At 40.2% G+C, this 27690-nt stretch overlaps 1 protein-coding gene across 2 annotated transcripts in view; it reads left to right on the forward strand.

The window, feature by feature from the left end:
• Nucleotides 1-27690, forward strand: part of MYO16 (myosin XVI) — a 554921-nt gene that overhangs the window by 123992 nt on the left and 403239 nt on the right. For both annotated transcript variants that reach the window (XM_059902572.1, XM_059902571.1), the window contains exon 2: nt 10456-10719. In XM_059902572.1, coding sequence (XP_059758555.1) covers nt 10494-10719 — 226 coding nt within the window. In that variant the 5' untranslated portion in view covers nt 10456-10493. The remainder of the gene's footprint in view (nt 1-10455; nt 10720-27690) is intronic.

Here is a 27690-nt window from a genome sequence, read left to right on the forward strand (position 1 = left end):
AAGGGTGTTTTTTTTAAGGCTCTGGGGGAATATGTTGAAATTGATTATACTCTTGTCTTTGAAAATCCTCACTGTTCCTTTGTTTCATTGTCATTGTATATGCAGTAAAGATATCTCTGGAAGCATGTTGTAACAGTTGATTATGAGAATGAAATTTCTGCTAGGAGAGTTGTTGGGTGCATAGATGTAGTTGTGTGTGTGTGTGTGTGTGTGTCTGTGTGTAACACCTGTGTGTAAGCATGTTAATCTCCTTCCCAGACAACTACCTTCCTGGAATTCGTAGAAAACATTTGTGTAAAGTGGAATCAACAATAAGTTTGCATGTAAATTTTTCACAAAATACTTAAACTATGTGTATGTTTTTTTAAAAATATTTATTTATTTATTTACTTACTTATGGCTGTGTTGGGTCTTCGTTTCTGTGTGAGGGCTTTCTCCAGTTGCGGCAAGCGGGGGCCATTCTTCATCGCGGTGCGTGGGCCTCTCACCATCGCGGCCTCTCTTGTTGCGGAGCACAGGCTCCAGACGCGCAGGCTCAGTAATTGTGGCTCATGGGCCCAGTTGCTCCACGGCATGTGGGATCTTCCCAGACCAGGGCTCGAACCCGTGTCCCCTGCATTGGCAGGCAGACTCTCAACCACTGCGCCACCAGGGAAGCCCTATGTGTATGTTTTTAAATCTCCTGTGATGCAGTGCTTTGTGTCGTCTTATGCTCTTTTTTTTTTTCTACTTCTTTTATTGCAGTTAAAAAAAACTATAAAATAGAATTTACCACCTTAACCATTTTAAAGTATCCAGTTCAATAGTGGAAGCATATTCACATTCCTGTGCCATAGATCTCCAAAAAGTTTTTGTCTTTAAAATCTGATTCTCTATACCCATTATAAAACACTCCCTCTTTCCCTCTTCCCCTAGGCCCCTGGTAACCACCATTCTACTTCTGTTCCTGAACCTAACTTGGATCCCTCGCCCAATGTGCAGTAAAGTCTACCTACTGACACCAGGTTGTGGTGAAGGAAAGTATAGCCTTTATTGCAGGCACCAAGCATGGAGAATGGGCAGCTCATGCTCAAAAGACCCGAACTCCCCAGTGGCTTTCAAGGAAGGGTTTTTAAAGGCAAGGTGAGGGGGGGGGGTCTCAGCGTGCGTGATCAGCTTGTGGACAGTCTTCTGATTGTTGGTAGTGAGATAATCGGGTGGTATTTTGGGAGTTAACATCATTAACCTTCTGGTTCCAACCAATCTGGGGTCTACAGGCTTGTGGTCAGCATGCAGTTAACTTCTTCCACCTGGTGGGGCTTTTAGTGTCTGCAAAACAACTCAAGGATATATTATCTCTAGCCCTTGAGGAGGAACTAAAGGTCCTATTATTATTTTGTCTTGCTTAACTGTTTTGCATTGTTTCTACGTTTTCTCACTTCTCTGATTAAATTTATTCTTTGCAACTCAGGGAAGGCGTAGGACACTAAAGCTTCTCTATAAACAAGAGGTGAGGGACACTGGGGGAGGGGTCTGTCTCCTGGAAGCCCCCTCAGGGTTCTGCTCAGTTTCACTTTGTTTCTATAGAATTTGACTACTTTAGATGCCTCATATAAATGAAACCATATAGTATTTGTCTTTGGGGGACTGGCTTATTGCATTTAGCATAATGTCCTTAAGGTTGATCCATTTTATAACATATGATAGGATTTCCTTTCTTTTAAAGGCTGAATAGTATTCCATTACATGGAATATACTTATATATATTCCATATATATACATTTTGTTTATCCATTCATTTGCTGGTGGACATTTAGGTTGCTTCCACCTCTTGGCTATTGTGAACTGTGCTGCAGGAAATATAGGTGAGCAAATAATCTGTTTGAGATCCTGCTTTCAATTCTTTTGATTTTATACCCAGAAGTGGGATTGCTAGATCATATGGTAGTTCTATTTTTAACTTTTTGAGGAACCTCCATACTGTTTTCCATAGAATTTGTACCATTTTACAATCCCACCAACAGTGCTCAAGGGTTCCAATTTCTAATTTCTTCCACATCCTTGTCAATACTTCTTATTTTCTGGCTTTGTTTTGTTTTCTTTTGGTAATAGCCATTCTAATGGCTGTGAGGTGATATCTCATTGTGGTTTTGATTTGCATTTCTCTGATGAGTAGTGATTTGGAGAACCTTTTTATTTGCTTTTTGGCTATTTGTATATCATCTTTGAAGAAAAGTCTGTTCAAGTCCTTTGCCCATTTTTTAATTTGGTTATTTGATTTTTGTTGCTGTTGAGCTGTAAGAGTTCTTTATTCTTTTTATATTCTGGATATTAGCCCCTTATTGGGTACATGATTTATAGGCATTTCATCCCATTCTGTGGGTTGCCTTTTCACTTTGTTGATTGTGTCCTTTGTTGTGTAAAAGTTTCTGTTAGTCCAGTTTGTCTACTTTTCATTCTGTTGCCTGTGCTTTTGGTGTCACATCCAAGAAATTATTGCCAAGTCCAATGTCATGAAGCTTCTATGTTTTTCTTCAATGAATTTAGTAGTTTTAGGTCTTATGTTTAGGCCTTGAATCCATTTTCTGTTAATTTTTGTATATACTGAAAAATAAGGCTCCAACTTCATTCTCTTGCATGTGTGTTTTATTATTTCTTGTGCTGTTATTATTTCTAGTTTTGAACATGTACATCATTAAGTATGTTCAGTGTGTATAGATTTTGTATCTATGAAAAAATTTTTTCCTTTCGGAGTGAACCACAAAAATTAATAGAAAATTAAAGTAAATATAGGAAGCCTTATATGTGTTAGATTGTATCCCCTAGAAGCAGATTCTGAGGAGGGGATTTAGGAGCACATCACAGTCTATTGAGGGAATGCTCAGCAGGGAAAATCCATCAGGGAGTGAGGGAAGCAGGGCATGGAACAGACAAAGAGCAGAAAAACAGTGTAGTCTTGTGTAAAGTCTGTATTCATCTCAATTCCCTTTTCTCTAGGGTGTAAATCACATCATAGGGTCGTTTCCCCTTGGGTCAGCTGGACATGTTCTTGGACCTCTGTGTAGGGCATTCAGTGACTATTGCTCATGGTAGGTGGGTAGAGTCTTCCACTCCCTGGGAGACTGAGCCCAGCAGGGAATTCTCCAGGGAAGAGGACCAGCCAATAGTCAGAGCAGCTGAGGATATTGGTGTACCAGCCAGGGAAGGGGATCTGGACAAGGCACCAGGAGCAATGTAGCTTTCTTCTTCTTTGCCGGTACTGACTTGTGTTGACCGTAATTCTGAACTATCAGTTCTAATAGCTGAGTCATAGAATGTGTGGGTTTTTTCTATGTAGGTAGCAGTGTTTACAATGATAACTGATTTTTTCCTCCTCCTACCCATATTTTATGTCCATTATTTCTTTTTCTTTTTTTCTATGTTGAGTAAAACCTTCATTTTGTGGTAGAATATAAGCAATGATAGAGGGCCTCCCTTTTCTAAATTTGAAACAGAAGATAAAGTGGCAACATGCATTCATAGATGTTTTAAGACTAGCCATCCTTTCATTCCACTAACAAATTGCACACCCCTGGGTTCATTTTGCTAATGTGCACACAGGCTATTTGCATGTGTATGTATAATGAGATTGATCTATACCCCTTTTTTTGTGATGTCCTCATTTAGTTTTTTTTTTGTACCAGTTTACATTCCCACCAACAATGTAGGACGGTTCCTTTTTCTTGGTGTGGATTTCTTTTTTTTTATTTATTTATTTATTTATTTATTTATTTATTTATATTTTATAGCTGTGTTGGGTCTTTGTTTCTGTGCGAGGGCTTTCTCTAGTTGCGGCAAGTGGGGGCCACTCTTCATCGCGGTGTGCGGGCCTCTCACTATCGTGGCCTCTCTTGTTGCGGAGCACAGGCTCCAGACACGCAGGCTCAGTAATTGTGGCTCATGGGCCTAGTTGCTCCGTGGCATGTGGGATCTTCCCCGACCAGGGCTCGAACCCGTGTCCCCTGCATTGGCAGGCAGATTCTCAACCACTGCGCCACCAGGGAAGCCCCTCATTTAGTTTTGATATCAAGTTTACGTTAGTCTCAGAAAATGAGTTGAGACAGTTTCCATCTTTTCCTCCTCTAGGAGAGTTGAGGAGATATGCAAGCTACCCATTCCTTAAAGGCCTGTAAATCATTTGGGCCGTGGTTTTTGTTCGTTTGTTTGTTTGCTTTGTTTTGTTTGTTTAGTTTTTTTCTTTTGCTGATTAGATTGTAACAATTCAATGTAATGATTATAAATCTATTCAAGTTTGTATTTCTTCTTGAGTCATTCTTGATAAGTTATATTTTTCTAGATATTGTCCATTTCTCATGTCTTTCCTTATCTTTGTTCTTTCCTTATTTCATTTTTATTCATTTATATCCTCATTTAATTATTTTCTTCTTTTTTGTTGCGCTTCTTTTATTGTTCTTTTCTAACTACGAATCAGATAGTTTTCTCATTGATTCTAAGACTGGATTCTTTTCTAATATATACATTTAAAGCTATAGATTTATTTCTATGAGCTGTTTTAGTTTCATCCATGAATTTGATATAGACTTTCTTTCATCAGTGGTTGGTTCTAAAAATGTATTATTTCTATCATGTTTTTCTACTTAAACTATGTTTTATTTAGAATCAGCGTTTAAGTTTCTGAATATATTGGGAGGTGTGGCTTCATTTCTGTGGTTGAGATGAAGTTCTCACCTGGGTTAAGAAAATGCCTGTCTAACTTCACTTCTTCACTATTTGTTGAAATTTGCTTTGCTTTGCCGCCTAACACATAGTCAATTCTGTAAATCATCCATGAATTCTTGGAAAAAAACTTTTTTCCCTGAAAATTGGATGCATGTTTCTACTGATGTCCTTTAGATCAAATTATGTATGCCTTTACTAATTTTTTTCTGCCCATTTAATCTAGCAGTCATGGAGAGAGATGCACAAAAATCTCCCACATTGAGTGTGCCATGGCCACATGAAGATTTTGATTCTAATTGAGATGAAAGCATTTCTGGTAGTTGTACAGTAGAATAATTTCAGGAGTTCATTTCCTAGTTCCCTTAACTTATTTTTTATATTTTTGGTTTGCTACAATATAAAGTCCTGAAGTCACACATTATGTGGGACCCTCCAAAGCCAAAGCATGGGGCTACTAAAGTTTGTAACAGATATTGCACGTTTATTTCTGAATATAGATCTTGGCTTTTTCCTTTATGTATTTTGTCTGCTGGCTCTCCATTTTTGTCATATGGAGATGCACATTCGCTGAGCGGGGACTTCTGGCTGTGATACATGTCTGTACATTTTTATCTAGAATTGCAGGGCAGTCGTATGTATAGGCATCTCCTTCCCCACCCTCACCCCCAAAAATGTCACATTGTAGAGCAGGAAATCCAATACATGGTAAACTTGGCTATACTGTGTCCGGCCAGATAATTTTGTGAGGAAAAACAATTAGATGAGAAGTATGGTGTCAGTGTGCCCTTCTGTAAGAATAGAAGTGATAAGCATTTATCTACTACACCTTGAATTCTGGATCTGGTCCTAGTAATATACATGATATTCCTGCCAACTATCTAATGGCCCATTAAACAGTTTCATTTAACGACAGCAAAAATATTGAACATCTGCTATTCCAGAGACTAAGAATAAGCAGTGGATAAAACACCCCAAGTTCCTGACTTTGTGGTGCTTATAGATAAATGAGAAAATATATACCTTTTTTAGTAGACAGCGTTAGTATTGGTATGAGTATAATATGTATTCTAAGTATAATAATTGCTATTGTAGAAGTGTAACTCAGGCTGATAAGTACTAAAGGGGAAAACAAAGCAGCGAATAGGAATTGGAAGTTTTATCAGGGGACATTTGCAAATAGAGGTAAAGTGGGAGCCCATGGGAGCCTCATGAAGAAGGGGGTTTTGAGTGCAGACCTGGGGGACAGAGGGTGCTAACTACACAGTCTTCAGCTGTCAGAGCGAGAACATTCCAGGCAGAGGAAACAGAAATGCAAAGACCTTGTGTCTGGAGAATTCCAGAAAAAAAGAAAAAGGAGAGGTATCATTGAAGCGCTTTGTGGGGAGTGCCTTTACCTCTCTCTGATTCTCTTTACACATCCCATGTATGCAATAATTGGGACACATAGATCCTCATAATATATTCCTAACAAGAATAATTACCATTCATTGACTACTTTGTGCCAGACATTTCTTTTTTGCAAACTTTCTCCTATTTTTAAAATATCTCAGAAAGCCTGACATATTAATTCCTTTTTATATACTAAAAGAAAAATCTTAGAAGTCTTGAGTACTTTGCTCCAGCACATAGATAGAAAATGCTGTATCTAAGATTGGAATCCAGTTTGAATTTCACTAGTTTTTGTACTGTTTAACATTGCCATCTATGAGCAGCTGATTTTGATGATTAAGCCATTTAAAGTATATGGGTATTCATCTACTTCCTATGGAAACTCAAACTACAAGTTGGTTAAATCAGTCAAACATCCCGAGCAAAGGTTATTACATATATGTAGTTATTTTCTCTTGAGAAGTGGGTAATTCTTGATGCTGTCTGCTTCAATCACGCCTTGGAAATCATACTGGAATATCTTTTGCCAAGTATTTGTTTTTTCTGATGCACATACAACCCTTGATTCTCCCATGCGGGGAAGGTGCAATGGTGTTCTGAAGCCGGCCTGCACTGATTCTGGAGGGTCCCATCTCTGAGTTTAGTGATGTCACGTGGTCGGTTTTAATTGGCCATGCCCAGAGTATTTGTACCATGATGACAGGCAAACACACGATAATTCAAAGATTCCATTCCCACCCCACCAGAGCTGATTGTTAAAAATTCACCAGCTCTCCACTTGGTAAATAGTAATGGAGTAGTCTTATCATTCAAAATTCTAGAAAATTTTAATGTTTTCTTCATCACCATTTAGCACTGTGAAGAAAATAATTCCTCAACAACAACATCCTCTAGGTAGGATGCTGTGATTGTCGTAGAGTTAAAACCCAAAATGTCAGTGGTTACACACAATAGAAGTTAGTTTCTTGCTCATAAAAAGTTAAGAGAAGGGCTGATGGGTGGAAGGCGCTTGGAGGAACCAAGCCTCCATCACTGTCACCATCTTGGTAGGTGGCTCCCTCAGTCACCAAGCTCCTGGGCATCAAGCTGGCAGAAGTGACAGAACATGGTAAAAGGCATGTGGGCATTTTTCATGAGCCTGGTCTGGGAAGCTCAAAAATGAAGTCCACTCACATCTAAGGAGAAGAGAAAACTGGTTTCAGCTAGTCAGTCTGCACGACAATGAAAATATGCCCTATCTTAATACATGTGTCTTTGTCATACCAATGAACTCATATTACTGTGAGAAAGAGGTTTGTATAATGTTGAAGTTGTATTAGTTCATGTGTCTTTTTTCCTAGGCAAAGAGAGTCAAAACAGTGGGAAAAGAAGTAGGATAGTCAGCAGGAAGAGCCCCCGGGTCAGTAGCTGGGCAGGCAGAACCCCGTCAACCCCGTCACACAGTTGGAAACCAGTGCCTGCCCAGAACTCCTGTCCCAGGAGCAAACTAGCCTGGCCCAGTTCAGACTCCTGTCCTCCGCCTCGGCCATCCAGATTATCACCTGAGGAATTAGTTATTGTTGTTCTTAGTGCCCTGGTGATGAAGTTCTGTAGACTTTGAGTAGACTGCCTCAAAATTATATTTCCCATAACTCTGCTATTTTTAGTGTGCTATCTTAGAGATCCATATAGCACATATACACGACATAGCTGATCCACCCATAATTAGCCAAAAGAAAGTCACAGTGCCCAGTACATTTTCAGAATATAAAATACATCAAAGTTTAGACCATTTAAAATCAAAGCATGTGGAATTATTTAACAAAAAATGTGTTAAAAATCAATACTTTATATATGTATGGATTTGAAATTTGACAGCCCTGGCTTTTGATTTTCCAGATCATAAGGGAGTTAATTTAGGAACAACCTTCGGTGCTTCTTTTTGAGGGAGGAGAGGGATTGCTCAATGAATCACCAGCTGTATCCACAGATTCCTCAAAAGTTAATTGAAAATTTCACCATGAGACCTTTCTTTAAGAGCGAAACATGAGAGGACTGTTGGCTTTATTAGATTAACTTCCCTCTTGGAATGCATGCTGATAAGCACAGGATGCTCTGGGATGTCATTTGTTTTACTTCTTTAGGCTTTTCAGTGGCTTCAATGATTCCCTGGGCGCCCACTGACAAACCTGGAAAGTCATGGGAAGTCACAGTTTCCTGAGCATCCAAGTTAATAAATCAAACCCAATGATGTTTTCTAAACAGGTTTGAAAGTGGAGGATATCTCCTTTCCATTATTAATGAGCCCTCACAGACAGTCATACTCCAGAGCAATTTGTCATAATTTCAGAACCCCAGGTGTCCCTTTGTGTTCGGGTCACTGGGAAGGGAACGTTTTGTGAGTAGCTATCTGATGCTTCTAACACCATTCTTGCAAAGACTGCTGAAGAGTTTTATGAAAACATATGATTTTAAAACGTTGAGCTTTTGTCTAATGCTAATGAACAATGAAAACACAGTTCCCCAAGTCTGCTGCTCTCCCCTCTCCATATGTATACACATATATATATATGTAAAATCTGGCTTTCAAGAATCACTGTCTTTTATCTTGTCTTTATCTTGAGCCTTTATGGGACATTTACAACTTTATCATGGTCTTGGACAAGTCACAGCCTCCTTCAATGTAGTTTTCTTTGCCTACACAGCAGGGATGGTTATGCCTGGTGTTTGCGAGAATAAAGTTTTGCAAAGTGTCAAGTGAAATAGAAATGAAAATAGCATTGTCACAATTTGCTGTGCTGTCAAAGGAATAGAGCATCTTTCCAAAGATGGAGTAGACCCTTATGGTACGATCTTTCCAGATGTGGCTTACGGTCAGTCACATTTTTGTGCATGCAGAGTTACTTTTACTTGCCTGAGACTTACATCAGATATATCTTAAGAGAAGAACATACACACGGTTATCTGAACCTGTAATTGTGAGCCACATTCTAGAGTGTTCAGTGGTTCAACATTTATTTTCTGCCAATAGTAAAATTTTAATGTAGTGGTAAATATACTGTTGTCAAGACCAAGTTTGTGTGCCTGATGCACAGTGAGGCCAGACAAGTCGGAGTTGGAGCAGGGAAATGTTTATTGCAGGGCCAAGCAAGGAGAATGGGTGGCTCGTGCTCAAAAGACCCAAACTCTCCAGTGGGTTTCAGGGAAGAGTTTTTGTAGGCAAAACTTGCAGGGAGGTCTGCTGGGTTGTGTGACCTTCCTCTGATTGATTGGTGGGGAGGTAACAGGGTGGTGTTCGGGAATCTCAGTCATCAGCCTTCAGGCTCCAACCAGTGTGGGTTCCACATGCCTGTGCTCAGCCTCAAGTTACCTTCCTCCATCTCTGTGCGGGGGCTTAGTTCCTGTAGAAGAACTCAGAGATATGTGTCAGATTGTTCTGTATATCCCCTCAGGAGGCACCAGGACCCTGCCCCATCCCTGCACTGTTGTTTCTGGACTGCTTTTCCCTTGTTTCTGCATTCCCTCACTCGTCTAGTTAATAACTGCTTGAAACACCCTTTGGAACTCAGGGAAGGTCTAGGACGCTGAAACCTCTTTCCTACAAACAAGAAACAGGGGACACAGAAAGGCTTTTGTACCCAGTAGGGCCCCACAGGGTTCTGTCCAGTTTCAATATAAGTTTGTACAATTCCATTACAGATGCTTTGGGTGGTGTTTATAGGAAATAGAAAGGGATGATTTTCAGGTCCAGGACAGACAACTCACTTTGCTAATCACTATATTAGTAAGACAAAGACTATGACAGCAACAATTCCATACACAATTTTGAGGTGCCAAGAGAAAAATCTCTCTTCCATTGCACAGTCTTTATATTTACCCATCGTTAGGTCTTTTAGGAATGAATGTCACTGATGACAAGGAAAAAGGCTCAGCAATAAATTGTGGAAAATGATCACTGTGTCATATAAACAATTGGTGGCATACACATATTCTGTTACATTAGGTTAGCAGAGTCATCACGACATGGAAAACCAATTTCATTAGGCTGTTCTCCAAAACTTGGAATGGCTTTCTGCCAAAATTTAACATGTAAAGTTTAGTTGGCATTATTCAGTTAGAAGGGGCTTAGTGCCATGGTAAAACATTTAAGCCTTTGGTAGAGATTTAAAGAAACAGGAAAGGATGGATTGTTAGTAATTATATTGAGCAAAATTACCCATCTATATCTAATTGTCATCTGTTTTACTACTCTGCAGTCTTGAGTAAGACATCAACTCTCTTTGCTTTTCCTGCAGTCTCTAAAGTGTTTGTATTAGTTGTCTAGCACAAAGAGGACTGAATGGGTTTCCAGCAATAGGTCTAGTGACTTTTCCATTGTGTTTCTTTCAGGTTGCTTTCAGCTATGTAACATTTTTCGATCCCATGAAATGGAAATTGACCAGTGCTTGCTGGAGTCCCTCCCCCTGGGCCAAAGGCAGCGGCTGGTAAAACGCATGCGCTGTGAACAAGTCAAAGCCTACTATGAAAGAGAGAAGGCTTTTCAGAAGCAGGAGGGGCTCCTGAAAAAGCTGAAGCATGGGAAGAATCAAAAAGTTCATTTTAACCTTGCTGACATGATACAGGATGCAATTATCCACCATGATGACAAAGAAGGTAATGACAAGAAAATCGTTTTCTGATGTAGTGCTTCATATTTTTGGTTTGTTGTTTTTTGGTGGGGAAGTGGGAGATAGAATTTCTTTTAAATATTAGAGGTTTTCTTTTAACTGTCTGAAATATTCAAGAAAAAATTACTCTTTTCAGTGAACATAGTTAAAAGTCCCAAGTCTCCTCGTAAAAGTGAAAAAAAGGCAAAATTTTCGTAAAATCGTTGTATATGTTTTTTAAAGAATTACCTGCCTGAAAAGCAATTTGTTGATTCAAATCGATAATGAAACTTTTTCCCAATGAAATTGTTTCCTTTATGATGAGATCGTGTTGTGAAATTTATTATTTCATACCTGGATTTATATATAGTAGTGAAGTCACTTCCCCCCAAAACTCTTGGGAGAGAAAAATCAATCGGCTTATCCCTTAAAGTTGGTTGACTTGTATCAAATTTTATTAAGAATACTCAATCCAAATTTCAGTTGCCTTTACAAGATTATGAAGTGTCTTGATTTTTGTGTATTCTTTTGTATGAATTTTTTTTGTTTGTTTTTGGAATCTACTTTCCAAAGTTCTAATGTGAGAGAGACTTTCCAGCTGTAGGTATAAATGTAGAAAGCTTCAAAGAAGCAAATATAAGTTAATTTATCTTGATTGGCTCTAAAATTACTGGTTGAGTTAACCTAAAGCAGGTATGCAACGAGTACAGACCCATGACCCATTAACTACATTTCAAAATCAAAATCTCTGAAAAACAAGGGTTTTTTTGGTAACTCACTCAGTGGCAGAGTCGTCCCAGAGCTATTTATATTTTTAACCTGTCCAGTCTGGAAAAATAATAAATTTAGTAACATTGGTCCCAAAGCTTTCAACAGGAATTGTGGATCTAAGAAAACTGACAGCCCATCCTGTACAATAATAGCAATAATAAGAAGACGAAAGTAGTTCTTTTTATGGTTCTGTGTGGGCATGCTAGTCAAACTAGAAGACTCTGAGAAGCTCTGAGATTTTTTTTTTCTTAAAATGGAATGAGTGGCAGAGAATCTCCTGGCTGGGAAGGACCTAAGAGATCATGTCGTACAACCTCTCCTCTTACACGTGAAGGAACTGAGATGCAGCCAAGGCACCACATCCTCTAGAAAGCTGTCCCAGAGCTCTTTTACCTCCTATTTTATTATTCTCTTCTCACTTATAGCTCTTCGTTGAATGGCCATCTGCTCTGTGAAGCTATAAGCCCCTCGAGGGGCAGGGGACTGTCTGTCAGGTTCACCACACCCCTTGCCCCTTCCAGGACCTTCCAGTAGTGTGAAGGGAAAGAGTGAGCAAGTTTACCCAGAGGTAAACTAACTGTTGTCTCTAATTGTTGGAGAAATCCTAAATTAGAACGCAGGTGGATTTAAGCCCTGTATCGATTTAACAGTAAAGAAACAACAAGAAAATATTTACAAAGTTATAAAAACTTCTGTGTAAAATAACTACAGGAAAAGAATAACACCTAAGTTAGTGTTAAAAAGAAGTTAAGCATAGTAAAATAGTAAGCCCAGAGAACAAGAGGAATCTATTATATATTATATTGTGTTATGTATTATAATATTTTGCAAAGACACTGAAGTCATAAAATCTGAGTTAATACTTTTTAAGGAGTTGCTATAGGCTTGGAACTGTGCTGTCACTTGGGTGACCAAAGAGCAGGAAGAGAGGTGAATCCTATCTTCAGAAAGACTCCAATCCAAGTACAAAGAGAGAAAAAAACCTCAATAAAATAGAAAACAATAAATGAGTAAAAATGAAGTCTGGTGGAAGCAGAGTAGTTGGGCAAAGTTTTTTGGTGACTGTGATTTTTGAGAAACTCTGATCTTGATGGTTGCTTAAAGCTTAGATCTTTGAAGGAAGGAAAGAAGAAAACCCTACCCTTGGGCAGCAGTGCAGGTGAACAGCTTCAAAGAAGTGAGAGTCCCACACAAGGAGGTCTGTCTGAAAGGAGTGGAAAGTGAAGATATTAGCTGCAAAGATGGTTTTAAGTAGATAACTTTAGTGGGGATGCTTCAAGGTCTGGTCTTAAAGCAGAATGCAATGGGAATGATCGTATAGAACTAAGAAGAAAATGCATATGCTACAAATGGTTTTAAGCAAAGGTTAATCAGGGGTAAATATCCGTAGGGACGCACTGAAGGGTGAGAATAAGAACTGGAAGCAAAGACACCAACTAAGAATCCATTGATGAAACGTTAATGGAGTGAGCTTGGTTGGGCTTGGTTGGGGTAGTAGCAGTGGGAATTGGGGCAAAAGAACAGACCCAACAGTCCTATTCCATGGGAAAAGTACACTCATTCATCAGATATCTACTGAGTCTTTATTATGGTCCAGACAGCTATGAATGGAATAGACAAAATCGCTACCTATACGATGCTCAACTCTCTTGTGTGGGTGACCACAGATAAAAAGATAAAGTTAAACATGTAGTTTGGTAGATAATGATAAATGCTGAGGAGTCCACAGTTACCTCCTGAAAGTGTATCAGGGAAGGAGCTTTTCAGGTGAGGTCAAAGGCCCTGATGGAGAAACCAGTGGGGTAGGAGCAGATGAATAAATGAGGAGGGCAGAAGGAGAAGAGCCAGACCACATGGGGGCTGGGAGGGTCATCAAAAGGACTCTGGCTGTTGTGCCCAGTGCCTGCTGAAGCCACTGGGGGATTTGAGCAGAAGAGGGACATGGTGTCACTTATGAGTTAACAGAAGCAGCCTGGCTGCCACATTCTGAACGGATTGAAGGATTTTGAGGGCAAAAGCAGGGAAACCGGTCGTGAGGCTCTGTTGATAAATTCAGCAAGAGATGATGGTGGCTTGGACCAAAATGGAACCAAGGATGTGGTGAGAAATAGTCAATTTGGGGGTATATTTTTAGAATAGAGCTGACAGGAAATGCTAATGAACTGGTGATTGGGAGCATAATAATTTTCTATTGCTGCCATAACAAATTACTACAAATTTAGCAGCTGAAAATAACATAAATGCATTATCATATAGTTCCATAGGGCAGAAGTCTGGTGTAGGTCCCACTGGGCTGAAATCAAGGTACCATCAGGGCTGCTCCCTGTTTGGAGTTTCTAGGGGATACTCTGTTTCCTTGCCTTTTCCAGTTTCTGGAGGCCATCTGCATCCCCTAAGTCTTAGCCTCCTCCATCTTCAAAGTCAGCAACGGTAGATTGAGTCTGCCGCTCATGGTTCAAACTGTTGTTTCTTTTCTGTCCTTGCTTGCATCTCCCTGACCAAATCTTTTGCCTTCCTCTTCCACTTCTAAGGACTCCTGTGATTGCATTGGGCTCACCTGGATAATCCAGGGTGCTCTCCCTATTTTTTTTTTTTTTTTTAATTTTTATTGGAATATAGTTGACTTTTTTAAAAAAAATTTTATTTATTTATTTATTTTTGGCTGTGTTGGGTCTTCGTTTCTGTGCGAGGGCCTTCTCCAGTTGCGGCAAGTGGGGGCCACTCTTCATCGCGGTGCGCGGGCCTCCCACTATCGCGGCCTCTCCTGTTGCGGAGCACAGGCTCCAGACGCGCAGGCTCAGTAGTTGTGGCTCACGGGCCCAGTTGCTCCGCGGCATGCGGGATCCTCCCAGACCAGGGCTCGAACCCGTGTCCCCTGCACCGGCAGGCAGATTCCCAACCACTGCGCCACCAGGGAAGCCCTGCTCTCCCTATTTTAAGGTCAGCTCATTAGCACTCTTAATTCCCTCTCTCCAGATAATGTAACATACTCACATGCATAACATCAGAGGGCAAAATTATGGAATCAAAATCCTACCTGCCTTTTTAAGGAACCTCCATCCTGTTCTCCATAGTGGCCCAGCCATCCCACTACTGGGCATATACCCTGAGAAAACCATAGTTCAAAAAGAGTCATGTACCACAATGTTCATTGCAGCTCTATTTACAATAGCCAGGACATGGAAGCAACCTAAGTGTCCATCAACAGATGAATGGATAAAGAAGATGTGGCACATATATACAATGGAATATTACTCAGCCATAAAAAGAAATGAAATTGAGTTATTTGTAGTAAGGTGGATGGACCTAGAGTCTGTCCTACAGAGTGAAGTAAGTCAGAAGGGGAAAAACAAATACTGTATGCCAACGCATATATATGGAATCCAAAAAAAAATGGTACTGATGAACCTAGTGGCAGGGCAGGAATAAAGACGTAGACATAGAGAATGGACTTGAGGACATGGTGGGGGAAGGGTAAGCTGGGACGAAGTGAGAGAGTGGCATGGACATATATACACTACCAAATGTAAAATAGATAGCTAGTGGGAAGCAGCCGCATAGCACAGGGAGATCAGCTCGGTGCTCAGTGACCACCTAGAGGGGTGGGATAGGGAGGGTGGGAGGGAGGCTCAAGAGGAAGGGGATATGGGGATATATGTATACATATAGCTGATTCACTTTGTTGTACAACAGAAACTAACACAGCATTGTGAAGCAATTATACTCCAATAAAGATGTATTAAAAAATAAAATCCTACCTGCCATGGGGAGTGAGAGGTTCATGGATTATATCAAGTTTGTTATGCCCTGAACAATCAGAAAAGCTAAATGCTCTTAACTGTGTTAGGGGTGCCTCTAGGAAGTGAGAATAAGAAAGGGGGTGTCGTGTTGGCTGGAGATATAAACTTGAGACACATGAACATATAGCCCAACGATTCTATAATATCACTTAGGGAATGAGTTTAGATAACATTATAGGAAGCACAAGGACTGAGTCCCAAGGAATTCCAATATTAAGAATTGAGTGAAATGAGGTAGAACCACCAGAAGAGGAAAGGAGAAAAATGAGGTGAGGGTGCTTTTCTTTGAGCTAAATGATAAGAAATTTTCAAGGAGGAAAGAGTGATCAACTATTTCCAGAGCTCCTGCTCAGTCCCACAGGAGGAAGACTGAGACTTGACCATTATGGTTAGAAATATGGAGATGATTAGTTTTGGTGAATTGTAAAAAGCAGAAATCTTAAAGGACTGAGTTCTAACAGAGGGGAAAACAGAAATGGACATGGAGAATATACAGAGCTCTTTAAAGGAGTTTTTTTTTTTTCAGTTGAAGTATAGTTGATTTATAATATTGTGTTAGTTTCAGGTGTACAGCAAAGTGATCCAGTTATACATATATATATATTTTGAATTATGTTCCCTGATAGATTATTACAAACTATTGAGTTTCCTGTGCTATGCAGTAGGTCCTTGTTGGTTATGTCTTTTTTATCTAGTAGTGTGTATATATTCATCCTAAACTCCTAATATATCCCTGAGGAGATAAATGATAAGGGACCCCTACAGAGGGAAGAGAAGTCAGGGGTCTTTTTAATGATGGGAGAAATAACAGCTTGTGTGTATGCTGAAAAAAATAATTCATCTGAGAGGGGAGAACCGGTGGCATTGGCATAGGGAGGAAAATTGCTGGAGTGAGGTCCTTGAGTTTGCAGATGCTGATGCGATCTGAGACCTAGGTGGAGGGTTTGCTTTAGCTAAGACCAACGATAGCAGTAGTTCTCAGCCCTGGCTGCATGCTAGGGTCATCTGGGGAGATTATGTTTTTAATTTCAACATCTAGGCCCTACCCGTAAAGATTCGGATTCAGTGTGTCTGGAGTGGGGCGAAGGCAGTTTTCAAAAACGTCTCAGGTGTCGTGGTGCCCAGAGAGGGTTGAGAAGCTCCAGTCTGGGGTCATGGGAGGAAGGATGTGGTGTCGGGTGCTTATGGAGGCTCTTCCTGCGTCATACGCTCGCTGATGGAAGAGCTGTGGCTGTCAGCTAAGAGTGGGGCTGGGGAGGAGGAATTGCAGCTTAAGGAAAGAGGGGAACATGGAAGAGTGGGGGGAATGAATGGACCAGAGAGAGACCGTATGAAAAAAAGGACTTATAGGTAAAATTAGATCTGAACAATAAAAAAGAAAGATCATGGGTTGTCACGGCCTCTCCATTTCTTTGTTTTTATTCTTAACTCTTTGATTTACTACCCTAAAATTTTCCTGTAGCTCCACATTTTGCTTGGTGTAGTGACCCATGAAAGGTATTCAGAGTGATGGGTACAACAGGAAACCAGAAAAAAAATCACACATACACCACAATATTCTTTGCACTCCTGCTATGCACGACGAACTGTAATAAACCCTTCCTATACACCACCCTGTTTATTCTTTAGGGCAGAAAAACACAAGCACTTTCTGAAGATTCTTAGAGAAGAATGTCCTCCAATACAACTTACATAAATTTATTTCTCCCAGGAAAGACTTTCTGTTACTGATGGAAGCAAAGGTGATGTTCAGTAACTGAGGTCAGCATTAGCATCAAATGATGAAGAAATAGTTGAATGACTTAGAATTCTGCAAGAGTTTTAATTTGTAATAAATGTTTAACATTTTAAGTATATACATTATTGCAATATAAAATAAAAATTTCTGTCCACAGAGGTTGTCTTAGCTCAGGGTGCCATAACAAAATACTCTAGACCTGGTGGCTTCAACAACGGACATTTCTTTCTCACAGTTCTGGAGGCTGGAAAGTCTAAGAGTAGGATGCTGGCCAGTTCAGTTCCTGGTGAGGGCTCTCTTCCTGGCTTGTAGGTGGCTACCTTCTTACTGTGTCGTCACATGGTGGAGAGAGAGAGTGCTCCTGTCTCTTTTCTTTTCTTATAAGGGTACTAATCCCATCATGGCAACCCTATCCTCATGGCCTTACCCAAACCTCCCAAAGGCCCCCCAATCCTAATGTCACATTGAAGGTCTTCAATATATGAATTTGGGGGGAGACACAAAAATTTAGTCCATAACAGGTGGTATATTCATTTTATACTTGGAGCTGACCCAAGAATGAAATATCTATCTATATCTATCACTTCTTTGAGTCTCTCATCTACCTTGGAAAATTCCACCTGAGTACCAATATACCTCACTTTATCAGAGGAAAAATATTAATTCCTTGCAAATGGAAGATATTAAATTGCATTGAAGGGGTGAGTAATCTCTTCAGAGACATTAAAACCTCTCTAGCACATGTTTTACTTCTTCTGGAAATGTATCCAGGACAAAGTTTTCATTTAGTCATGGTAGTCATATTTTCATTTATTCTTAAGCTACCCAAATAGTCCAATGTACACATTTATACAACTGAGAAAGTTAAAAATATTGCCATAAGAAAAACTCTTTCCATTTAAATTATTGTTAAAAACTTTGCAGAGTGTGTATTTGTGTAAATTATTTTATCTCTTATTTTCAAGTTCTTTCACTGGCTTGCTGAGTGTAAAGGATCAAATATACTTTTTCAAAGGATGACATGCTATTTGTGCTAAGGTTTATAGTATCTCATTAACAAGCAATTCACAGATTTTTGTTTAACTTTCTAAATGTTGCATTTTTGTAAGTGTAAATTTAGTATCTTTGACACTTTATTGCTCTCTTCTGAGAGCTGGTGATTTTTTAGTGTGTAATCTGTCATTTTAATGTACTCCATCAGTCTAAAATGGAGTACATTTTAGATTCAATAATTCTTTTCCATCTAGAAAGGAAAATTTGTTCTAAATTGTTTTAGGGGTTTCAATTTAATTGTCTTTGAGTTATACCACATTAGAGAGAGAGAGAGAGAGAGAGTAATTTTCCCTATATGCAGAGAATATTTAAATGAGAATGCAATTCCTCTGTTAGAATTGCTACTCCCAAATATCAGGTTTTACTAATTAGTCCACAATATGTTTTTACTAAAAGTAATATAAATGGCAATGGAGTGACTTCATTATGCTTTTACTATTTAGCATTCTACAGATGTTTTCAACACTGTCTGTGCTTTATATGATTTTAGTCACTTAATTCTTCTAGCAGCCATATTCAGTAGGTAGGATATTCTCCCCGCTATATGGGTGAGGATAATTAGCCTTAGAAGAACTAATTACCATCTCAGGTCTACATGAGTTGAGAAGCCATGTTTTTGTTCATAACACTACACTGTCTCTCACGTTGATTTCTTTTTTTAAAATCACTTTATTGAGGTATGCTTGACAGAAAAAAACTTGTACACATTTAATATATACAACTTGATGAGTCTGGAGATAAGTCTACCTCTGAGATACCATCACCAGAATCAAAGCCATAAACATCTACCACCTCCAAAAGTTTCCTGCCACCCCCTTCATTTTTTTAATTAGATTGTTTTTCTTTTGTGGTACGAGCACTTAATATATCACCCCTCTAGCTTATTTCTGATGCTAAAATGAGCTAAATCATCCACTTCACAAGTTGATTTCCTTCCATTTGCCATTTGGAATTCTTGCTTTCTCTTGTCTAGTGGAGATTTCCGTCCACTGTTAAGGGAACGGCCAAAGGCACGGACAGATATTCTTTATGCTCTGGTGTTTTCCTTCCTCTTTCCCTGATCAGCTCCCCTCCCTTTTTTTCTTTTTACAGTTTAAGATAATTTATTAATTTAGATACCAAATATCTACTGAGGGCCTGTTTTATTCCAGATACACAAGGCACTTGCAAGCACAGTTATAGACCTGTAATGTCAAACTTCAGTTGTATCTCCATTTTCCTTAAAATTCTGAGTCCTCACTTAGGAAAAGAGGAAACTATCAAATTAAAGCAATGTGAGACTCTGTTTCCTTCTCCTATCTCTCCAACCCCTGGTCTTCAGTTCCTTGGAGGGCTATGGTCTAAGGTCCATGGTCAAAGCTCCGACCTTAACTCTTCTCTTCCTACCCATCCTCCCTGGAAGGTCTCACATTTCACCTACTCTAATGATTTCCAAATCATATCTAGACTTTTCTCCTCAGCTCCAGATGCCACCTTTCTGATGCCCTTACATTTCTAACTTATTATGTTCAAAATTGAGTATTTATCTCCATGTATTTCCCTAATCAAAACTTCCTCTTCTGTTTTCTATTTCAGTTAATGTCACCACCATTTCCTTGGTCTTATGGCCCAGAAATCTGGAGGTCACATTGATTTAGGTGCACATTTGTAAAATGCTGAAGGTTGTACCTCCCCTGAATAATTTATGAGAAGTATCATATATCTGTATATTATCCAGAGCCTTCTAAGAATATGCCTAGACTGCAATGAATTCTTACCATATGTTGGATGATCTCCTGAGAGGCTCCACTTAGAATTTTTTAAGTAAATCATTAAGACCAAGTGTGAAGCCTTGGGTCAAAGAATAAATTTCGTATATTCCGTAAGTGTTTTATATATGAAAAATTAAATGAGACTGTGGTTAACTTAAAGCTCATGAATACTTAGCCCAGCCCTTTCCCTGCATTTACTAGATTGGCACAGAAGTTAAAATTTTGAAGTAGTTGGCTACCACATAAATTTATTTAACTTTTAAATTTAAAAAATTTTTATAGCATTTATATTTATTAGTATCTAGAGTATAAATGAAGAAGGAACTAATTATAATTTTTCACCGCTACCATCTAATGATGCTGGCTTTATGAAGATGACCCATGTGCTCTGGCACTGTTTCCCCAGTGGAGGCTGTGGATTTCTACCAAATGCAGCCCCACTCTCTTTCCTAACCTCTCCATCACCAGCTGCACAAACAGGCAGGTAGAAAATGAGACAATCCCTCAGTAAATTTAAGCTGATACCTACAGAAATTGATACTGAGACTCTGCCACCTTGAGAATAGTGATCAAATCCAGTAAGTAGGTACCCAACCCTTGCTCCCTACTTGCATTCATTCTGAACATAATTGGGTGTGATGTGGTTGAGTACACTACAAGGATAAATATGTCTAGAACTCAAAGGAGTATATACTTGACATGGAATATAGGTAGACGTTCCCCAAAAGAGTTGGATTCAACCAATAGGAATGACTTGGGTATTAGACATTTGGGGTTGTAAAGAAAATGTAAAGCACCCTTTTGTCTTTAAGGAAGAAATAGGGAGAAAGAATATTCCCAGTGGAATGACATAACAATATATTGTTGTCTGCATCTTCCATGTTCTAAAGCAGTACCAAGCTTGGGCAGAGTGAAGGAAATGGCAAATTTATCAGAACCATCCCTATCTTGTTAACTTCTCAATGAAATGGGAACAGACACCCCCTAAGCTAAGCTGAGAATGAACCTGTTCCTCTCACTTGAAGGGGAATGGGGGTATGTGGGAAGATGTAACTCAGATAAGATATTTTCTGGGGCAGACACAGGAACAAAAGGACCACGTCTAGATTTTAGAGAAAAGGGTGAGCTTTTAAGGTCCAGGTGTATGTCTGCATCAGAGATCTGGAAGGCTGAATGTGTATAGCTTATGTACATGCTGAATCCAGCAACTCCAGGCAGTTTTGAATTTCACAGAACTATGTTCATTGGACTGTGATTATTTCAATGAAGGTAACAGCTGCTGGGTAATTAAAGGTGCCCATTTCAAAACTGGTTATAAAATCATAAATAGCTGGAAATTTAGTGCCTTTAAATTCTGTGGGATTCTGTATGAATTTAATGAGTGGCTTAATATTATACCAACACTGAATTCATACTCCTGAGAATTATTAATTATTTTAACTGCCTGCTATGAAGTCACAACTTTACTGGGTACTGAGAGTGATTGAAAAAATGTAGAGAAAAAATGTGCTTCGTAAGCACTTATAATCTAGGTGGAAAGATACACTGTTCTTTAAAAACCAAACCAGAAGTCTATCCATTTAAAAGGAATTGCAGTGGACATTTGTTGGGGTGAGGTGAGGAATAGGTGAATCTGAAACTCTGCTCTTTGGGAAATTTTTAGAGTCTGGTAAGAGGAGAGAAAAGGACTTTCTGGCTGTGAAAAACAGCTTGAGTGCAGGAACAGAGGCAGAGAAAAGCAGGTTTCTTACAGGAGAGCATCATGGTAGAAGCATTGCTGGAAGCTAGCACCAAGGGTTTTAACTCTGCATTTGGAGGATGGGTTGGATCCCAACCTAAAACTTAGGAACTGTGTGTCCCAAGTCAGGGACAGGCCACTTTCCTATTCTTACCTTCCTCTTCTGCAAATAAGGTTAAGAGGCAGAGGGGAACATCTCTCATAAGTGGTTGTGAGGATTAGTTAAATATTACATGCAAAGAATTTACGTCTGTCATGTATTACTACATACATAATAAATATCAGCTGCTATTATGATTTGAAAGGGAATTAATAGATGCTATTGAAATAGGTGGAACACTCTGACCTCAGGACCTTTGACATCTCAAAATCAAATAGAAAAAGGCATTTCTTTTATAGGGAGGGGTCATCAGGGCTAGCAGGAACTTTTGTTGGGGGGAGGGCTCAGAGGGGGGTGAGCAGACAGCATGATGGGTGGGTTAACAGGACCTCTTTCTCTCTGGGGGCCAGACTGTTTCTGGAATGAGCTATTAGTAGAAGATGTCCATAACCTTAGTGTTGCTGAAACAGAATCAGCCAGAGTCCAGGGGTCTGGGGAGAGGAGAGGAGGCTGAGCAGAGCTCCTAGATCTAGACTGCCCTGGAGGTCTTCACAAGTGTTTGGAATTAATAATTAGCTGAAGAGCTAGTTGTTTTTCCTGATGATATTGTGTGATATTATACTTGAAAAATCAGGACCTTTTTCTTACTGTTGAAACCAGCCTCCTCATCTTCAGCAGATATCATTCTACTTCTCTTAGTCTTTACAAAGAGATTTTAATATCAGTTAGTGAGTGGTGACCTGAGTATATCAGTGTTCAACGTATTTAATTAATTAATTAACTCATTCATTCAAAATTAAGGGCCTATTCTTTCAAGTGTGTCCAACAGTGGCCTAAGTATTGGGGATACCAAGAGAAATAGAGCCTGGTCTCTGCAGCCTGGCGGAAGGAGAGACGCTGCAGCAGACAGAGGCCATCAGTGCTTAAGGTCTGTAGGGGAGGGTCGTTGGGCAGTGGGACAGTGGGGTCAGGGTGGAGTGGGAGGTGCAGGGGACAAAGGGAATGGCATCTCTTGGTTCTTCTGAGGCAGGAAAATAAGCTAAAACTAAAATTGGTCCAAGACCTGAAGTCCTGGAGGAGTGTAAAATTTCAGAACTGCAGGCACTTGAGTACGATTGGGGTTGGGGAGCTTAGCATTGGTCTTCAGAGACCATGAGCGCTATGCAGAGAGCTTGGGAGGTGGAAGAGAAGAGAGAGGGGATATTGGTCTGACCCAAATGTGTTTAATGGCAGATGAGCGCTTTAGCCATTTATGAATCTTCGCATTCCCAGTGTGCACAATGCCACCACTTTCCTCCCCCTGGACAGTGGCTTAAGGCTTTTCCTGGTTATCCGAAAGAATGGCAACATGGCGGCAAGAGCATCAACATGGCAGCATGAGCTCTTTTAGGTGTCATTCCTTTTTTTTTTTTTTTAAATCATTTTCTTTCATGAATATAAGAAAAAATGTAGAAGGGAAATACTGGATTAAAAAGCACATTAAAAAATTAACCCAGTAGTTTTCATATTTTAGCGAAGAAGAAGGCAGTAGTGAATTCTGGTATGTGCAGTAAAATAGTATCTTATAGTTTTACAGTCTCACTAGTCTATGTCAGTGTCTTGTTCCATATGAGGTTACTTCCTAGACCCGCTCTCTTCTGACTAAAGTGAATGTCTAATGAGAATTAATGGCAGAACCTGAAATCTGTAATTTCTCACTCTGCACACTCTCAAGTTTTAATTAAATTGAAACTGAAAAAAAAAAACCCCTTTTAGTTCACTGAATTAACGCTGTGGCTGTGGTCTTCAGTCCATCACATTTTAGATAGTATTGCTGCCGCTGGTATAGACCAAGGGTTCTCTGAGTCATTGTGCTCAGAAAAGTCTATGAAAAAAGAAAATAAAATGACTGGTAATTTTCATAGGAAAAGAGCACAATCTGTCAGAGTCCCAGTCTGCTGCTGAGGGCACCAGAGCAGCAGCAAGACAATCTGTAGATCATATTTGCCTTTGACAGTATGACTGTTGTACACTCCAAAGTAAAATGTTTTACAGGGAAAATGTAGATTTGCCATTTATAAGATCAGAAAAGTCATTTAGTGCATGCAGGAACAGACAGAACAGAATATATTATCAGAGTTTTTCTTGAGGATTTTCAATATGCAGACAATTTCTAGGAAATCAAAACTTATAAATACTGTTTTGTAAAGCAGCTCTTTGGCAACAAAGTCCGAACTCGCCCAGGAGACCCACTCCCTCTGGCCTTCTCAAGGTCATCATTCTCCCAGGTCCCCCTTCATTATCCACAGCACAGGATCATTTGCATAGAAAAAAATACGTTGTAATATTTTCCAAAGTGATGAGAAAAGAAAACTGAACTAAGCCATGTCCCCTTCATTTCACTGGTCACTTTCTGACCCAAACTCCCAGCAATCCCACCAAGCCTGCTACCTGCTCTTATCAACGGCCTCCTTGTTGCCAAGTGCACAGGATGTTTCTAAGTCCCCACCAAGGTCACCTAGAAGCAGCAGATGCCATCCTCCATCATCCCTCCCTTCACTGGGCCTCTAGACCTCTACTTTCTCCTCGGTTCTCTCTCTACCTCACTGGTCCCATCTTCTCAGGCTTCTTTGCAGATGACTCTTCAGCTTTCCAAACTTTGAACTCCATGATACCCCAAGACTTTAGAGCTTTTCTCTTTCTACCCCCCATCTCTAGGAAATCACATTCCATGCCACATGTATTCTGTGGACCCTAATTTTTATCCCCAGCCAAGATCTCTTCCCTGGATGTCAGACTTCCTACAGCATATCCTGTGGCTTCTGGTACAACCTGCCCATCCTACACTCTTGGATTTCCCTCACAAGACAGCCTCCTCCCCGTCTTTCCAACTCAGTGAATTACTCCATTCTACCAGGTGTTCATGGCCAACTTCTTGGCATCTTTCTTGATGTCTCTTTTTCTCTCCTCCTCTACCTCTGAACGGCTTTCATAATTGGACCACCTCTCAGCACTTCTGCGGCCACTCTCCTCTAAGCCATCATCATCTCTTGCCTGGATCATTGCAGTAGCCTCCTATAGTATCACCTTGTTTCAATCTATTTTCCAGCAGCCAGAATAATCCTTCTAACACTTAAACCCTTTTAGTGCCCCTCTCTGCCTACACATTTTCAGTGGCTTCTAGGCTCACTTAGAAATGACATCTAAAACCCTTCCCACTGGCAAGAAGACCTTACAGCCTCAGCCCCCATCCTGCCTCAGTCCAGTCAATTTTCTGATGTCACCTTCTCCCCTTTTCCTCTTACACTCTCCTCCTGAGCCACTCTGGGCTTCTTATCTTTCCCCCAAAATGCCACACATGCTCCTACCTCAGGGCCTTTGCACCACCTCTTGTTCTAATTCTGCATGGATCCTTCATTTACCTCCTTCAGCCCTCTGCTAAAATGTCACCTGATCAGAGAGGTTTTCTGTGATCCTCCGACCTGAACCAGCCTCTCCCCATATCCCTCTCGCCCTCTCCACTCACCAGGTTTCCTTCTTTTTCATTGCACTTATCACCATGCAACAAATTCCTTGTTTGTTTGTGTCTGTCTTCTCCCAGTGGAATGTAGGACTACGTGAGCAAAAGCTTTCTTTGTTTCATTCACTGCTGTTCCCTCAGCATCTAGAACACGGCCTTGCACAAAGTAGATAATCAATAGACATTTGTTTAGTGAATAAGTCATGAGTGAAGTCTCTTCCTAATACCTTTTAAGGTTCCACTTCTCCCGGTCCCCAATGCCATTTCCGAGTTGTGCCACCATCTTCTCTAGTCTGGGTCCATGCACTGGTCCCTGAACTGATCACCTTACCTTCAGCTTTGTCCTCCTTCCAACCCACTCATTGTACACAAACCAGGATCGTCTTTCCAAACCACAAATATAATTTTCCTCTCCTCTACTCAAAAGTCTTATGATAATGATATTACTCTCCAAACTCTTTTCTAGTGACTGGTCCTGATTGATCTTTCCAGAGTGATTCCTTAATGCCACCCCCTCTCCCCCACCCCGTCCCACAAAAGCATCTTCCGTCTATTGGGCTCATTCAGCGCCTCAACACCTTGTTCTGTCTCGTACCTAGACTTCATACACTCTAGTGCCGCCACCCGCCTCCCCAGCCCTTTCTGTCTGATAATTTCCATTCATCCTTTAGTTCCCAGCTGATTTCTAAACCCCAAGCCTCAGGGCACTTCCTCCGAGAAGCCAACCCTGCCTGCCCAGGGCAGCTCCCAGAGTGGCTCCGCTGTATCACAGCCTGTGTCAAAGGAGCTATAATGACATTGCGCTCTTGCTTCTCTGCACCCAGAACTCACAGTCGGTTCCGTGAGAGCAGGGCCTGATTCTCCTTTCTCATCGCCGGATCCCAGAACCTAACACGGTGCAGTTGCTTAGCTATTAACCTGTTATATTTTGCACGTTTATTTTGCAAATTAACATAAAATATCTCCACACAGCTATAAATTGCTTCTACAATGTAAAGAAGTCAACAGTTCTTCTCACCTCATTGAACATTAACTTAACATCTGTCTAGTCTAGTCTAATACTTGCTGAAACAGCCAAGGTCAATACATGGTGTGTGGATAAACCGCTCTAGAGTTCTGGAATGCAGGCAGGCTTTGCATAGTTTGCAGGGATTTTTTTGTTGTTGTTTCATTATCCAAGTAGAGCGAAAGCAAAATTACCACTACGAGCACAATCAAAAATATCTTTTAAAAAAAAAATACCTTGAAGCACTTTGTAATCCAACTATTATGTTTCTAGTTACTATATACATATGGGGAATTGTTCTTACCATGATAATAGGAGGATGTTGGAAAAAACCCAAACGCACCTCGTTCCCTTGTGGATTCACTCTACAGATGGTGAGCTGCTTGATTGTGTGGTGGAAGTTCATGCCTTCATCAGGGCCCCAGATTTTACGTATGAATGATGGTATTGTAGCTTATATTATGCACTTGTATAGTGACTTCTTATAACCGTCCATAATAACAGTGATTTTATTAAAATCGGAGTCCTCGCTGGCAAATTCTCATGTGAAGGGTATTTGACAAAGGGATTTTTGAATGAAAAGTGTCAAATGTCTTTATGGCCTTTGGTCTCTTTCATGGGGTCATTTCCAAATTAAATTTTCCAAAGTCTGGTCACTATTCTAATTTTTCCTCTTGCATTTTTAATCAAAAACCACACAGGCATCTAAAACTACTTACGCCCAACGCTACCCTGTTTTTCTATATCCCCGTTCTCCTTGCACACAAAAATGTCCTCCCCTGCCCTCTACATGCCCATTTGTCAATGTATCACGGGTTTTCCCCGAATCTCCCGTTTGAAACCTCATAGTTACGTTTGATGTTTCCTGTCTAAACTGAACATGAGCCTTTAGCATCCAGTTTCCAGATCCCACTAGTGAGTTTCAGGAAAGGGTTCTGTCCCCCTACCTGCATATTTGTTCAGTTGCCTAAAAGGATTTTTACAGTTTTTACATCACTTCCCCTTTCTCTGTTGCCTGCTCTTCACTTCTGATATTGTATCAGCTCTCATTCGTTCGTTCATTTATTAACTTTTTTCATTGCTCATAGATGCCCAGGAGAGTGTTAGATGCTGGGCAGGTAAGAGTGAGCAAAAGTAGGCAGGGTCCTTGACTGATGGAGCTTACAGTCCAGAAGCAGAATTCATCCCCTTAGTCTTGTTTTGCTAATAGTACTCAGTTTTCTGCTTTCCTCTCATCGAGAATGTGAACCTGAGTTCCCTGTTATTACTCAGCCAGTGAATGTAATGCTGTCCCACAGCGATAGGATTTATATATATATATATATATATATATATATATATATGTTTTCTCATAAGAGATTTCTAAAGCCATCCAGGTGCTGTATGTTTCCCTCCCTTTAAGTTTTGAGTGGAGTAGCAGGAGTGCAGTTGGGCATTTCAGAGACTCTCTCTCCCTATAACCTTGTTACTATTCATGGCCCTCCGTGATTTCGTCTTTCCGGTATTATTCTCTGTTTCTCTA

The sequence above is a fragment of the Balaenoptera ricei genome, chromosome 18, assembly GCF_028023285.1.
Source record: "Balaenoptera ricei isolate mBalRic1 chromosome 18, mBalRic1.hap2, whole genome shotgun sequence".
Classification (NCBI taxonomy): Eukaryota; Metazoa; Chordata; class Mammalia; order Artiodactyla; family Balaenopteridae; genus Balaenoptera; species Balaenoptera ricei.